This window comes from Echiichthys vipera, assembly GCF_963691815.1.
Source record: "Echiichthys vipera genome assembly, chromosome: 5".
In the NCBI taxonomy this organism is placed as follows: domain Eukaryota; kingdom Metazoa; phylum Chordata; class Actinopteri; order Perciformes; family Trachinidae; genus Echiichthys; species Echiichthys vipera.
The window spans coordinates 15,425,887-15,442,421 of record NC_139830.1 but is presented as its reverse complement, the minus strand read 5'-3'; the positions used below and the strand labels follow the sequence as shown (position 1 = coordinate 15,442,421).

Below are 16,535 nucleotides of genomic sequence, written 5' to 3'. Positions count from 1 at the left end.
ATTTTACTCTATTTTATTTATATTTATATATATATTATCCCTTAATACCATCCTTTATCTGTTTGTTTCTGTTTCTGTTTTGTTTCTCTGTACTTTCCAATTGTGAGATAAAGAATTAAAAAAAAAAAAAAAGTGGTTTTGTCAGCTGTTTTGTAAATGTGAATATAAATAAATCTGTGGAAAGAGATTTGTAGATTCTTTGAGATCATATCTGCTCTGATCTTTGAGCTCCTCTTGCAAAATGTCCCCTTTGGCTTTGTAAAGAGTGACGCTCCAGCTGAGAAAGAATATTTTTAAATTAATCTCGTTTTAATTCTTGCAAAGTTTTACATCCATGGTGAATTTGCCAAAGTAAAACCCATTTTTTTGTTTACATGAAAGGACTGGAGGTGTATTTCAAGTCAATATGCTCTGCTTATAACAAGAAAGTTATCAAAATATAAATCTGTAATAACTTTAATAAGATAAGTTATTCCTTTATAAGTCCCACAATTCAGGGGGAAATTTCCTTTTCACAGCAGCAAAGTGGATAACAAACATAGAAGAAGCATCAATAAGAAACAATAACATAAATAATAAAATATATGAACAATATAAACACAGGAAAATATAAAAAACAAGAATAACAGGAACAATATTTACAATATTTTAAATTCACACTACAGCACAGGAAAGATGTTGCTATTGCACATTGAGACTGAAATTCACCTGAGCGAAGTATTTCACACTGAAGTGAACCCAGTTGATGAACATTATAGTGCAGTTATTGACAATATTTATAATTATTATTGTTGTTTTGGTGTGTGTGTGTGTGTGTGTGTGTGTGTGTGTGTGTGTGTGTGTGTGTGTGTGTGTGTGTGTGTGTGTGTGTGTGTGTGTGTGTATGTGTGTGTGTGTGTACAGTACTGGTCCCAGTAGACGATCCACAGTTGAATATCTTTAATTCGATTTAATTTTCATTGATCATGTCCCTTGGTGTATCTTACTTTTTCCTTCTTTAAATTATCAATACTAATATTTATCTCTATTTATGTATTTATTTTGTTGTTTTGTTACATCCATTTGTTATCCAATTGTTATTAATGTGAAGCTCATCATATGGTTTGATGCGCTGTTCGTGTATTTTGAAAATCAATAATGAAGTTGATGAAAAACAAAACGGTTATTAAATCTACAAGGAAACCTTCACATTCATAAAACTATATTTCTAAATCTTTAAAGGGATGTGGTAATAAAGCCTTCCTTTCAAATCAATTTTTTACAATTATTTACTATGATTTTATTTATTACTTCCTTTTTTATTGTGTATTAAAGTACTTTTTCAAAAATATTTTGACTGTTTTTAACATTAGAAAAAAAAACCTTAGTTAATAAAATTTATTCAATTTTTTTATGTTTAAGAATACCCATGTTTACTTCCCATTCATTAAGTACACATAAAACAGATGAAATTATAAGTCTGACACTTTCGTCATTACTGCTCTTTTTGTTTCATTTGACCACATGTATGTACGCTTTGATTGTTTCTTCACATTAACATTTTCATGATAAATGCACATTAGTTTGTTTTGGAAAAATACAATAAAATTGATCTTTTTAGGATTACTCATAATTTGATTGACACCACTTCAAATAAACTGTAATTCACTCGTGTGAAATGGAAAATGATTTAATTTGAATAAACTATAAACTCCATCTTCGAGCAGCAGCTCCAAACAAACAAGGACAACACAGATGCAGGTTTTCTTCTTTTATTATATTGCAAACAATAATGACATCCAGGTATATTGTTAACAGTTTGCTGAGTGAAGAGTGAGACCTTAGTGGCGAAACATCATGAGCTCTCCTGTAGGAGTCTGTTGTGCGGTCTGAAGCTCTCGTATGTGGTTCACAGGCAGGTTACAGAGGACAGGTGGACTTCAGGCCCGAGGAAACGACCTACAGACGGTCAAGCGCGTCTGTCGGCCCCTTCACACATCAGACCAGAGCAGAAAAGGGATTGCTTGGGACCTGCGAATGGCAAGAGGGGGTTTTCTTCATCCCGTGGCTGCAACACCAGCAGCTGTGATGCAGCTTTTTCCAACGATTCTTACAAAAGTGACAGAACACACATCGTCCTGACCTTTGATTAACCACCTTCCTGGAGTAAAACCAAGGAAAGGGAAACGTTTTTAATTTACATTTTATGGTCTGGCATGTCATAGCGTGATCCTGAGGAGACTAGCGTCATTATCAACAGCAAAAGGAGGCTGATTTCTCAAGCTTCACCAGATTGTACTGACAAATATCTCCATTTTTGGCTTCAGCTAGAACATTTAACACAGTGGCATCTTCATTAGCTATGCCAAATTGTACTACAAAATTAGCTGATCCTCCACCCAAGGTCTTTGCCTCAGAAGTTAGGACAGAGAAAACAGCTTGTAGAAAAAAATAAGACCTTTGTAAGGGGCACACACCAAAGGGAGACAAGAGTTATTTTCCCTGAAAGAGAGGGTTCGTCCGTTGGGACATCCTAGTCTGCCACAATCCCACTGCGTTTACAGAGGAGGGGGTAAAGCCCCTTCAAATAGCATCACACACACAACAAAACCAGCCTTTCCACAACCAATGAACAGAGCTGTCTGAACTCGAGGCAGCCGCCAAGGACACTGCAATGTGAGGAATCCTTTGATATTTGGGGAAACATGTTTATCCGCTTTCTTGCCAAGAGTACATTTGAAAACTGACAACACTCTCATGTTTGTGTCATCAATATGTAGCTGGAGCTAGCAGCTGGTTATCTAAGCTCGGCATAAAGACGAGAAACGCGCTCGGTCCTGAGCAGTTGCCAGGTAAATAGTCACATCATCAGCTAATAGCAATAGTTTTATTTTACCCTGAAAATTCAAAATCTTCTAAAAAGAAGAAGTCCCACGTTCATAGTTTATCTTCAAGACTTAAAGTATCTTTACAATCCATTAAAATGCACTATTTTATTTATTTGATTCAGATTTTAACTGCATGATTTTCTTTTTATAGATGTTTATTGAGCATGGTCAGAAGTCTAAGATTTGTATTGCCAACCCTTGGAGACTATAAATATCCTTCCATAAAATGACATATTGATGTTTTTATATGTGGGTCTTTTGTAAAGATCAAACTAGTAATACATTATATGTTATGAGTTTTAACAGTGGATTTTGTAAGCTGACTCCCTGGTTCCAGTGTTTATGCTAAGCTATGCTAACCTGCTTCATGTTTACTGTAGAGTACATTAGAGTGGAAGATATTCTCAGAGCAACTAAGTCTGTCCCTTCAAAACTACTTTAGGTACAGAAAGTTTCTTCCACCTCACTAATTAAACCAATTTGCCTCTGATAGGATTCGGTATTTAAACTTTTGAAAGGATATTTGTTCTGACAGCTCTGCCTTTGGTGCAGGTTCACATGCAGCAGTGCTACATCAACAGGTCACATTAGGCTCACGTAGCCACGAGCAGCAGCTTGAGCAGCAGATCACCACATCCAGTACACAGGAAGAGGAAAACGTGGCAAAGAAGCGAAGATAAGATCTGTTAAAGAGTGGAATTCTTTATTAGCCAAGAACTGCATTGGAATGAAAAGGCTAATCAGAAATTATAGGTTTATGCACTTTTATCAACATCATTAAATTTTAATGTTGCCTTTGATCATTAAAGGACCAAAGATTTAGTGAAAACAGGGATGTGCAAGATTAATGAATCACCTTGTCAGCTACAGTTAGAAGCAAGATGTTTCATGTGTTTTGTCCTCCAATGGGAGTGGAATGGTTGTTTCTACAGCACGGACTGGTGTTACACTTATTTCCCAGTCTTTCAGTTACAGCTCCACAAAGATCAAAAGCTGAACATTTGACGAAAGCCACTCAGAAGACGTTTGCATACGTCTGTGGGGTTTGTCTGTAGAGATCCTCACTGCTCAGGCTTGTTTTTTTACAGTGGGGAGATCTTTACAACAAAGACATCTCAGCGTCAGACCCTCTACAGACAAAACAGCATCCACAGGTCACTTAGCATGTCTGCTGCTAGCATTTCCTCACTAATCCTAAATTCCCATCCAGTTCATCCTTTAGTGCGATAATACAAAATTGCCAAATCTCTTCATAACAAGCTAAATTTACATTTCATATTTTCACAGAAAACTTTTTTTTTTTTTTTTACTCAAAACCATTTTTATGATGCGGAACATATATTTCACCCCTCAGAAATTAGAGATCTTTGCACATCCCAGATATCAAACCCAGGGGGCTCACTTTGACTCCTCCTCATGCCTTTATGTTTTCTCTTTAGTAGGTCTATTCTACGCAAGGCTTCGGTTTGTAGCCTTCAGAGGCGCCACTGAGACAACTGAGCATCTTCTGACTACATAATTCCTATGGTACACCGAACCCTGCCAAGACTGAGTGGTCAGAGGCTTCAGTTCAACAAAAGTCTCACATGCAAGGTAACAGGTCTTCATCAAGTGCTGGAGATAATCAAGGGTTATCCCTGAACTCCCAGGGCGCTCACTGACAAACAAACCTGCTCTCTACTTTGGGCTTCTTGTGAAGAACTCAGCGTGGTTATTCACAAACTTCAACTTTTTATTCTTCGCTGCAGATTCATTAAACGGGCTAATTTATCTAAAGCCTAGCAGTGGTTCATGTGTCACCATGACAAGAGTACAAAGCTGTTTTTAAGCCCCCGAGGTCCATGACAACAGTTTGAAACATTCGTATATACAGCCATTAAAATATTACCTAGTTCCACATGAAGAGAAATGGTATGCACACTTGAGAAGTGATGTTATAAAGCTACAGATTATTTCAATAACAAAGCCCCACAGACAATCATATCTGAGCGCATCATATATGCTTCTCCGGCCTTCTCTCAAAGTTTCACCAAGCTAGGCACCAACAGACTACGACAGTGAAGGAGAGAAATAACAGAAAAAAAAATCCTAAATAAAAAAATAGACAAAAATAAATCTTACACATAAAGACACTGTCATTTCTTAAATTATCGGTTTTTAGTGCCCTACATTTTACACCCAGTCAAAAACATCTGCCTTCGGTTGGTCGGTAAGGCTGTGTGACAGACGGCCAGCCCTGTGGTAAACCTATGGTACTTCTAGACGTTATGTAAATTTACAGTATACAATTTTGGATTACCATGCAAGAATACTTTTTTGTGTAACATTTAATAGCTCGATCTACATCCAGGAATAATTTACATAGAAGGACAATAGTTACTGGACCAGAGAGCGTATTGGGTAAATAACCATGGTGGTGAGTGCAGCCGGAGGAGATGTGCGGGTGAAGTTTAGGGTAGATGAGGGAAGAGGGGGTGGGTGGGATGAAAGGGGAGGTGGGATCGCAGGAGGGAAAGTGGGATCCAGAGGACCGCCTGGGTAATTGGGGATGGTGGTCCAATCCTCCAAGGTCCAAATCAGCGGCACTCCCACACTTTTACTGTTTGATCTACGCTCCCAGTGACCACGTAAGGAGCAGCCTTGTGGAAATCTGCGGGAGAAACAAAAGATCATCAGAGCAAAACAAAAGAGAGAAAAATCCATTTCAATTACAACAATACAACACGCCACTGAAAGAACCTGAGAGAGCGCAGCATAAGAGTAGATGCCATTTCCCCCACACACATGGGCTGACTTGGCCCAGCCCGTCAAGGATTTGCATTTCCATTACAACAGGTCTCCTGCTTGAAGGTGTGTCTTCAGTGGCGTGGCTTTTTCGGGGCTACTGCTCTATAGTAACAATGTGTATTTTGCCTTTATTTGTCGTTGTTCTTTAGTATTTCCGGGAAATTCAGACATCATTTTTTTCATTAGCAGTAATTTAACACGACTCCGATGCGGCTGAACGCGGACATGAAAGTTAAATAATTCACAACAGTACTGTGGGCTGAAAACAGACTTTTAAAACTGCTTCCTCTCTAATGCAAGTCTCGTTAAAACAGATTTCTTTGAGGGGGACAAGGGGGGTCGTCATGGGTTGGCTGCGGTGAACGAGACGTCACAATGGACGCTTGGAGGTGGGTCGGGCGCCATTTTTATATTTCCACTGGTCTGAGAAGAACTGACCAATTAGAGCTTTGCAGGTGTGAATAGGAATCTCCAGTGCCAGAAAAATAACTGCATTCATTAAAAATAATGGCAGGAGAACTGCTTTGATAGAGTAATGTTGTCAATGAAATAGATTTTTCTCGCGCGCGCGCGCGCGCACACACACACACACACACACACACACACACACACACACACACACACACACACACACACACACACACACACACACACACACACACACACACACACACACACACACACACACACACACACACACACACACACACACACACACACACACACACACACACACACACACACACACACACACACACACACACACACACACACACACACACACACACACACACACACACACACACACACACACACACACACACACACACACACACACACACACACACACACACACACACACACACTCTCTCTCTCTTTGGGGAAGAGCACTTGTTATTGTAGTTTGCGTACGGATAGGACAATGCTTTTTAGAAAATAATACTTTTTTCCCCCTCCAATGATTTAAACAAAGGTGCTTTGTCTTTTCCACACCGCTCCAGAATTCATCACATCAATAGCTCACAGCGATATCCTCTTTGGTTGAAGTAGGATTTAAGAGGACTGGGGTTTCAAACGGCTTGCCAAGGAAAAGTTGGCTGAAGAGCTCCTCAAGAGAGTTACCGAGCCTTGATCTGCTGAAAAGCTGCAGATACGAGGAGGGGGAGGCGGGAAAATCCTGGAGAGCTTGTCTACCTCTTAAACCCCAGCTGCCAGCAGCCCTCAGGACGCTCAACCCATGCCGGTGGAGGCACTGGGCTTCTTTACAATTATTCAACCTTTGGCTAAAGCTGATATTTGTGAAATCAGCTCCACTGTCCAATGAACGTGGAATAAAGAGGTACCTGCTGCACCTGAAGAGACCAACTGGTCAAACAATAACAAGGATGGAGCTTTTTTTATTGTTGTTTTGGGGGGAGATGGGGATGCTTACCCAGAGAGGTAACAAAGTGTTCGTGGGCACACAGGGTTTTCATGCAGCGCTTGTTCTTGTAGTCCCAGATCCTTAAGGTCTTATCATCTGCACAGGTCACAATAAACTTGCCTCCAGGGTGGAAGAGGAGACCACGCACCCAGTTGTCGTGGCCAACCTGTGAGACAAACACACACTGCTTAGACACCAGTTGCATACCACTTCATCTCACTCATGAAGCAAAATGTTCTCACTCTAGTAGGGATGAGTATCAAGAACTAAATTGGTACCGCTTCCTGACTAATCAGTAGAGAAAAAATTGATAATTCAAAGAAACATCAGAGTGTACTGCAAGTACCCAGGTGCCCACCGGGTCTCTACTCTTTAAAGCCAAGTTCCACCTGCTGTTCTGATTAGTGTGAAGAGCGTTAGCACCGAAGTTGAGGTGGACCAGCAACTCTCGTTTCAGTGACAAGCTAATTTAGTTCAGCTGAACTTAATATGAGCTGTCCTGACAACCAGAAATAACTGATTAATTATAGTTGATAGACTGAACATTTGTAGCAATTTCTCCTCGCTCATGATATATACAGGAGATGCAGGACACAATTTAACTTAATTAGGTGGGAAAAAATAAAGATATTATTTAATTTGTAGAAATTAAATAATATCTTTATTTTTTCCCACCTAATTATGGGGAGTATCACGGATAGGAGTATCTGTATTAATAATGGTATTGATAAAATCCTACCCGCCCAAAATGATACCATACATAGACTCTAGATAGTTTATCAAAATATTCATGATATTAATTATTTTTAATAATAAAACATTTTAGCTGAAGATGGTCCTCACCAGTGTCATAAGGCACATGCCAATGCTAACATCCCACATCTTGATGGTTTTGTCTCTGGAGCCAGACAGAAGGAACGGGCCTGGCTTTCCACTCTTCTTGGTCTGGGCAAGAACAAAGAAAATTGCAATAATAGTGCAAATCTAACACTTAATAGAATCAGACACACAAATACTACAAATAATTTCGAATACGCACGATAATTCATCATTGAGAAGAAAAACAAAAGAAAAAGAGCACACTTTATGTACGTGTCATCCATCACCATGGGGAAACGGAGATTAGCTTGAATAAAATAAGTATCTGCAACATTTACCACAAAGAACTGTTAACACAAAGATGTTTAAAAACTGTGTCAGTCGTTACATGCCTGATAGTTGAAGTGTGTCAGCGGAGATTGTGTTCAAACAGGCTGGCAGGTGCATTTAAGCAATAACCGGAGCATCCGTGAAGCAGTGTTTCACTGCTCCGGTCTGTTCAAGTGTTCTAACATCACATTCACAACGTTGATTTCTTCATTTTTCTAACAAACATAACATTGTTATGTTTTAATGTCAGGCATTTTAGTTTATGATTCTGTCGCAAAAATAGAAAAGATAATTCTAATGTATTTATCGTTTTGTTGATTGCTTTATCTATATTGCATTCATGTCTGTTTCAATTTCAGTTATTTATCTTTTACATTTGTTTATGTGCTAAGGTATTTTCCAATACTCCCTTTACTTTGTCTAATAATATTTCTGTGGCATAAATGAAGTTGAAGTTTAAAAAAGCAAAACAGAAATCAGGCAATCCCTGTACCAGAACATTTAGCAGCAGAAAATCCCAAAAGAACAAAGACCAAAACGACACCAACAGTGTTTTCCACTGCAGACAGGTTAGACTGGGACAAATGCTTCAAGGGCAAATATTGTTTTAATCTGACAAGGCTATAATTGGACACACTTGAGATCACAAGGCATGAGGGAGTCTGGGCTGACTCTAGGCCATGCTGATATTCAGTCAGATTATGGGAGCGCACGCTCTTCATGACGTATGAAACTCACTGACAAAGCTATGCATGTGGAGAAGGAACACACTCTTCATCATGAGAGCATCATGTAGCGTCAAAACAGCATTCATCACTGAGTGAACACATTACATGACCATCAGTTTACCTTCAGGTCTGCTTTCACTCAAGGATGCACATTACCACGCTTTGTGTGCAACAGTTATGCTCATGTGGACTGGAGACCCACATCTAGACCCACATCTCTTTCACCAGTTAGCACACTATATATTATCTGCTTCTGGTCCACGGTCTGCTTTGCTGTGCTGCATTAGTCTGTAACTGTCATATTGAACTGTGTAGTGAGTGTAAGCCTCAAGGTCTGCAGATGTTTCAGAAAAACAGAAAGAGGTCTGAGCGGCCCTTTACCTCGGAGCCTGTGGCCTCTTGGATGGTGGGGTGGGCACTCTCTGGTGCCCAGGAGATGCACTCCACCACATGTTCATGCTCCCGCAGCTCAGCCTTGCAGTCTTTGGAGGCCACGACCCACACGCGCACCGTTTGGTCGTTGGAGCAGCTGGCAATCAGTGTGCCGTCCTGGTTGGGCCGCACCATACGGACCCACTCCCTGTGGCCTGTGAATGTCTTCACACAGTAGCTGATGCAGGAAAAACAGCAAAGAAACTACCATGTCAACAATGTGATCAAACCAAATATCATGACTTAAAAAAAACAAAAAAACAGTGGTTTTAAGGATGTCTTTGGAGGGTGCGTACCCAGTTGCCACCTCCCACATTTTTATGGTTTTGTCTCTTGAGGCAGAAACGATGTGATCTCCATTGGGCATGATGGCTACAGACGAAACATTGTGGTCATGTCCTGGTAAACAGAAAAGACAAAAACAAGATCTCAGTAAGAGCCAGAACCCATTAAAAGCTTCCTGGGCACAATTCAACATATCTAGCTAGTGTAAAATGTAATCTAATCGTTTCAGATAGCAACATACATCTTTCCTTTACTGTAAAACAGAATCATGCTCAAAATTCAGTGACTTAAAAAAAAAAGGGCTTGGTCGTAATTAGCCAATTAAATGACAAGCGAGGCAGCCAATTTGCCAGGGTTTACTTTGTACCACGGAGACTAAGAGATGCCTAATTGCCGAGACACTGGGCCAAATTTAAGCTGCTAAACAGATGAAGTCAACAGTAAGTGTATTCTAAAAGGCCAGCTTAACTTTATATGTGTAAGTGTGAGTGTGTGTGCACATACACGTGCCATCAGGCAACAATAAAGGGTGGCACCCACACAGAAAAGTGTTATCTGGTGCTGAAGAGGATAATTAAACTGCTGTCAAAATCAGCACTAATCTACTTCACCAGTTGGCCTTATGTTTGCTTTCGGTTTTTAAAGGAGTGGATAAAAAAAAGGAGGAAAGGTTGAGTAGATGAATCAAAAGTAAATGGCGATGCGAGTAAAAAGGAGGATGGAGGACAAAAAGAATAAAACTAGACAAGCTCAGTTTAATAGAAGGTTTTAGACAGCGATCTCTGCACATTAGTATTTTTTCTGACGTGTGAACTATTTTAGGAACGGCTGTTTTAGGAAGCGTGCCAGGTGCTCACACCCTCCCTTAAAACAAAAAGATTGGCAACCAGTGAAATCTGTTCTCACTTTCACAAAATACAGGATTTACAACTCCAGCATGAATGTAAGAATGCCAGAGCTCTTCTTGACTGTTTGCTAAGCAGGCTTATTTATTTCAGTAATATTCATTCATGTTTGCTTCACAGTCAGACGTTAATGGGCACTTCTAGCAGACTTATGAAGAGGAGAACAAAAAGCTTCATATTGTTTGGGTGGCTGCTGGCTGGATGGTGGGGGGCCTTCTCACAATTCCAACAAGGAAAGGAAAAAACCCTTAAAATCCGCAGGGCCTGAGGGTACATGTAGACCGCTGCCATCATTTACTTGGCAATTAGGGTGTGAAAGTGGGGGGGGGGGGGGGGGGGGGGTGTATGCTTAAGGAGAAGACAGCGAGGACTGGGCCAATGGCATTGTAAATTCTCCGATAAGAAAAAAATAATGTAGATAGGCTTATTAAAAGACTTAAACCAATTCTTTACCATTTAAATGATACATTATAGGAGCTGGATCCAAGTGCAGAGACAAGAGGGCTAAATCATCCATTTGTAAGAGCTGGTTGTCAATCTCAACATAGAGTGCTGTGAACTGGAGCAGATTGAGGCTCATCAGCAGCATCAAATGTGATAACGAACAGCATCTGCGCCACCTGAGCCCTGTGTCCAGTCACAAGCTACATTTATGGTGCAATGACGTAGAAACCATAACAGAGGATGTTCACAAAGACAACGCATAGCCGCTATGACAGATGCAACTGCAACTTGTTTTTGTTTTTTCAAAGAAATAAACAGTTTTCTCTTCTTACCATGCATGGTCCTAATGCACTCAAAGCCTTGGAAATCCCACAGCTTGATAGTCATGTCAGCAGAGCAGGATGCTAGCAGTTTGCCGGTCTGGTCAAAAGAGATGTCCTGCACCGAATCTGTGTGGCCCTTCAGTGTGCGTTCAAAGTCTCCTGTCTCGTAATCCCACACCTGGAGAACATAGTCAAACATTAGCTTTAAAGAAACCAATGTATAAGAGAACATATATATTTCACCAACTAATAAATTAGTCTGTATATCAATGAGAGACGAACACATGCTGTTAATTTCAAACTGAATCCCTTTCCAAATCCCAGCAAAGCCCCCAAATGTCACATCATCTGTGGCCCCATGTCACTTTGTTTCTCAGCTGAACAGTCAAGCAGTCAAACAAGCTGTCCAGAGAAATCATATTACAAAGACTAAGTACAAAGATATGCTGATGGCAGAATGCTTAAAAATCCTTGTAATGAAATGACATTGCACAGGAGATCATACAGGCCTCAGTTTGCAGACACCACACACACTTTTTGTATATAGAATTACAGAGCCTGTGAAGCATTGCCGTTACAAATGGCAGAGATGCATGTGCCAGGATGCTGATTAGGGTCACAGTTATGCCTGATAAAAACAGAGGGACAGTTTATTGTGCCGAGTATGGCACTTCCAGTTGGACTACAGACACAGAATATGGAGTGTAAAGTAGTAAGCTTGAGAAAGCTGTTGCGTTTCTGGATTTCAAGCAGACAGACTGTTTGTCACGGAGGGATAAACCCTCCTTGGTTCCTCTCTTGGGGTGGGGGATTTGGGGCAGACGGTGACAGGAGATCCCCTCCTCTCCTCCCCCTTTCCTCTAGACCTTCTGCCTCCCCCCCAAAGGAGGCTACAGACAGTGCAGATGGCCGTGAGGTGCAAGGTGCAGGGGGGGAGGAGTTATCCAAGAGAAGATCAATGCAGTCAGTGTGTTTGGAGGTACACCAGGTTTACACACACATAAAACAGTATTTAGCAGCAGCATCTAAGGAACACATAATCTATTAACTACCTGCAACTCAATGCAGTCCCCCCAATGGTTCCTACTAGCACTCCTCCGGGGCATCATAGAGGCAGAAAACTTGCCCTATTTCATGATGATTAATAGTTTGCAATCTTTCAGAGAAAACACTATGGATCTTTGTCATTCAAAGACCAACAATAATACAAAGACATTCTTTGTATATGCCATTTATGAAGTAAGAAATGAGTAAGCTGACACCCAAGCTCTTTGCCCTTGTTTAAATTAATCTAGCCTCTGGTTGACATGTCTGAGTGAGCACAGCGCTACGCCCAGGACCTGCTGATTTACATATTGTGAAAGGTTAGAGCTGTACTCAAGGTAACATCTTGCCATGTAAAGATCTGCCTCATTGGCAGAGTAGAGAGAGGGGACGAGGTAAAAGAGAGAGGATGAGGACCAGAGAATGACAAAACTAAAGGAGTGAGGGACAACACAGACAGAGGAATAAGTACGAAAAGAAAGGGTGAAAAAGGAGCATAGTTCAACTAGAAAACAAAACATGTGACACTTTCACCCTACATGAATAAGAGAAGAGAAAGGTAGTCCCTAGCCCTGTTTCAGACCTCTGACTTGCGCCCACATCTCAGATTTATTGAGGCAATAAGAAAGTCAAGCTACGTAGCTACATAGACTCGTGAGCAGTGACATGAGATTGACAGGTCTACAGGTTGGTGTAAGTCGACGTACAGAAATGACAATAAACTCTTTCTTGGACTGGACAAGTAACTTCCTGGAGTCTCTGCTGGTTACCGGGCGTTCATGGAATTCACTGGTCATCTGTCTGACCACAATTTAGCCTCTGGGGGCAACAGCTAATATTTGGGGGATTTCTGGTGCAGCTAGCGGATATCCGGGCCAAGACTTTCCAAGTAATGTGGAACTACTGCTTTAAATTCAGTGCTCTAGGACAAGAAACAGGCCAACATGAGCACAATGCCGGGACAAATGAATGAAATGAAACAAAATGGTATTTCAGTCTGATTATCAGGCTTTGCCGCCTCACTGGCATGAGGTGGAAAGCTGAAGAGCCTCTCAGCCAGTAACAGAGTGTAAAGAGCGCATGGTCTACTGCTCAGTTAAAAATTTAACAGAGCTGTTCAGGAGGAGAAAAGTAGGACACAGGGGGAGTCAGGCCAAGCCACTAAGAGACAGAGCAAAAGAGGTGCAAGAAAGCAGGGCTGAATGTTGGATTTGGGGCCTGGCTCTTCCTGAGGGATGGGTGGCTCTGATGATGGGTAGTCATGGTGGGGTAGCTGATGCTTTAAGTGGAAGATAAATGAGGCAGGATGCTGGGAGGCGGGGTAGCAGTGGGAGGGCGGGGTGGGGTTAGAAAAGTAAGAAGATGCTAAAATGGAGAAAGGAATCCCTGCTGTGTGGGTGTAGCTGAGGAGATGTACACGTGTCTCCCATTGTCTCATGAATAAAATATACACAACAAACAGCTCAACAGAGTATTGGCATTGCTGCTGCTGCAAAAATAGCCCAGAGACAGACTATGGAGTTTATATATGGAATCTAGGGATGCATAGCAGACAGAGAAAAAGAGACACCGGTGTGATCAGGGCGTGTCTAGGAAGAAGAGCTACAGAAAGGGGGGTAATGCGTAAGAGTGAGGCATAAAAGATGAAGGAGGAGGATGTGGAGAGAAGAGCAGCATTTAACAGAATGAGCAAAAGCCTGTGCGGTGGAAAAAGACACGGCAGTGTGTCTCTGAAGCCAGATGATGTTTATATAGTAATTTTAAATTACAATATTCGAAGACAAACAAAGGGTCAAAAAACAGATACATTACTATAAAGTCTGTTTGTCTTTAAAATCATACCTATATGTGGGATACTAGGTTTGAACATTTCTGATCAGCATTTATGACTGCTTTAGTCCAAACAGCTTCAATGAAAACATTAGCATACTCAAATATTACCCATACAGAGCCACAGCTGTGCCATGTGTACGCAGGGTTTGTGTGGAAGGCGTCAAGCACCGAATGGTTTGTAGAGATAGTTCTTGTCGAAAACAATCTGAACTGACTATAGGCAAGAAAATGTCCTTCTCCAAGCCAATATTAGGTTACCGTATTTTTCGGATTATAAGTCGCAGTTTTTTTTCATAGTTTGGCCGGGGGTGCGACTTATACTCTGGAGCGACTTATGGGTGAAATTAACACATTACGATAAAATAAAAACTGCTAAGGGATAATTTCAAATAATAATAAAAGATTATGAAATTAGTGCCATAGCCACATTTAAAGGCAAGCTCTACAACAAACACATTGTCAGACCATCACTCCCACCATCCGGCAGCACTGACCTTTATTGTTGCGTCCTCAGAAGCAGACACCATGACACTGAAGACTGGGTGGAAGATGACGCGGGTGACTGGACTGCGGTGGCCACTCAGCGCGTACCTTTCTGGTGGGCGTGGGATCCACTCTTTGGGATCTCGCTTTTGACTTACGGGCCCACCCAAGGTGATTTCCTCCTTCGCTTCATTGAGTTTAGATTCAAGCTCCATCACCTGCCCGGAGTATACAAGTACAACTTAACAAAGCAGAGGCTGAAAGTTAAGTGTACCAAAATATGCACAAGTAAATATAATCACAGCAGTGGAGGAATACATGAAACATATGCTTTTAAGGGTGTTACGTTTGCAGAAATCTGTTATTAACAAATTATTATATAATAACAGTTGGTTTCCTTTCAGTGTAACAGAGGATTCAGCAGTAATGTCATGAGACTACAATCCCCACAAGCATTCTTTGAGGAGAAAACCCCCCACAAACCTTCTTTTGTAATCTGATGACTGAGGTCCATTTCTTTTCCAAAAGGCCGGCATACTTCTTATCCAATTCTTCATTCTGTGGAGAAAAGAGGGGGGGATAAAAAGGAATCAGGCAAACATGCAAAGAAAGCCAATCAAAGTCGTGGGCTCAGCATAATCGGTGAGGCCTGTGGGAGGGGTCCAGCTGGGGTGGCATGCTGAGGTCTCTGGCTATAGTAAGAAAGAACAGGGAATTATTTACACACCCCTCACAGGCCAGCAGTGACTGCCAGACACCGCCAACCTACTGTACAACACGTAAACACATACATACTACACACACATAGACACACATCCTAGTCCTAATCCTTCTCACACAAGCTAATCTCCTGCAGACAAGAAAGGCTTAGGCAGCTTACAGCCACACACCCGGTACTGGAGGCAGCGGTGGAAGTTAACTTGTGGCAGCTCTGTGCGGGCAGACAGAAGCCTGATTCCACCTGCAGGCTAATACCTCGAGCTGGCCACTAGCTTTTACATAATGGACTTTGTAGCACATAAGAACTGTTTATCGCTGCCAAAAAAACAAAACAAGATTGTGACATTGTTTCTCTGGCGCTACATACCATCTAGGAATAAACTGGGCACAGTGGCAAATGCCATTTACCTTTTCTAAAGGTAATGCCTTCAATTTACTTGCTTTGTCCAAACAATCACATTTTGGTTCAATTAATTGTTTTGGCTCTAAATAAAACCAAAAAGTCAAATGATCCATTATTCATGAAAGTCTCAAATTCCTTCTTGTTAAGGTTCAAATAACTTTCACAAATAACAAAAAAATGTGAAGCTTTGTTATTTTATAAACCCCATACAACAGCTTTGGTGCCAACGTGTATGCAACAATGCCTTGTGGCTGTTACTAACTATCAAAGCATCAAAAACCCACATTGACAGACAGCCACGAGTGTCAGTGAGGGAGAAAATTAGCGTTGCGCTCCAATTTCACAGCTAGCTCCTCAGGCCTCTGCTAGAAACAAAAGCAGACATCCTAGAGGTTTGGGGAGTTGCAGGCAACAACAATGCATATCTTTAACACTTCTCAATAACAAGAGGTAATTCCTCAGATGAACATGAGGTGCTGCAAGAGAAATGGAGGAGAGAAAAAAAACAGACGGAGAACAGGGAGCCCAGTTTGGACAAGTGTGCCATCATCTAATCTGCCATCTGCCTGGACACTCTGCCCATTACACCAGCACACACAGAGACACACACATACACATAAGAAGTGCCAGACTCACTCTAGCCTACCAGTCTGTTGACAGTGGATCGTAACCATGCATGTGTGTGTTTGTGTATGCATGCAGAAATGCA

At 41.3% G+C, this 16,535-nt stretch overlaps 1 protein-coding gene across 2 annotated transcripts in view; it reads right to left on the bottom strand.

Moving 5' to 3' along the window:
• Positions 1-1,737: 1,737 nt before the first annotated feature.
• LOC310947032 (lissencephaly-1 homolog A-like) overlaps positions 1,738-16,535 on the bottom strand; it is a 35,306-nt gene continuing 20,508 nt past the window's right edge. For both annotated transcript variants that reach the window (XM_083913658.1, XM_083913659.1), the window contains exons 4-11: positions 15,187-15,261; positions 14,715-14,921; positions 11,353-11,521; positions 9,683-9,785; positions 9,336-9,564; positions 7,921-8,022; positions 7,087-7,243; positions 1,738-5,517 (exon numbers count right to left, since the gene is read on the bottom strand). In XM_083913658.1, the coding sequence (XP_083769784.1) occupies positions 5,444-5,517; positions 7,087-7,243; positions 7,921-8,022; positions 9,336-9,564; positions 9,683-9,785; positions 11,353-11,521; positions 14,715-14,921; positions 15,187-15,261 (1,116 nt within the window). In that variant the 3' untranslated portion in view covers positions 1,738-5,443. The remainder of the gene's footprint in view (positions 5,518-7,086; positions 7,244-7,920; positions 8,023-9,335; positions 9,565-9,682; positions 9,786-11,352; positions 11,522-14,714; positions 14,922-15,186; positions 15,262-16,535) is intronic.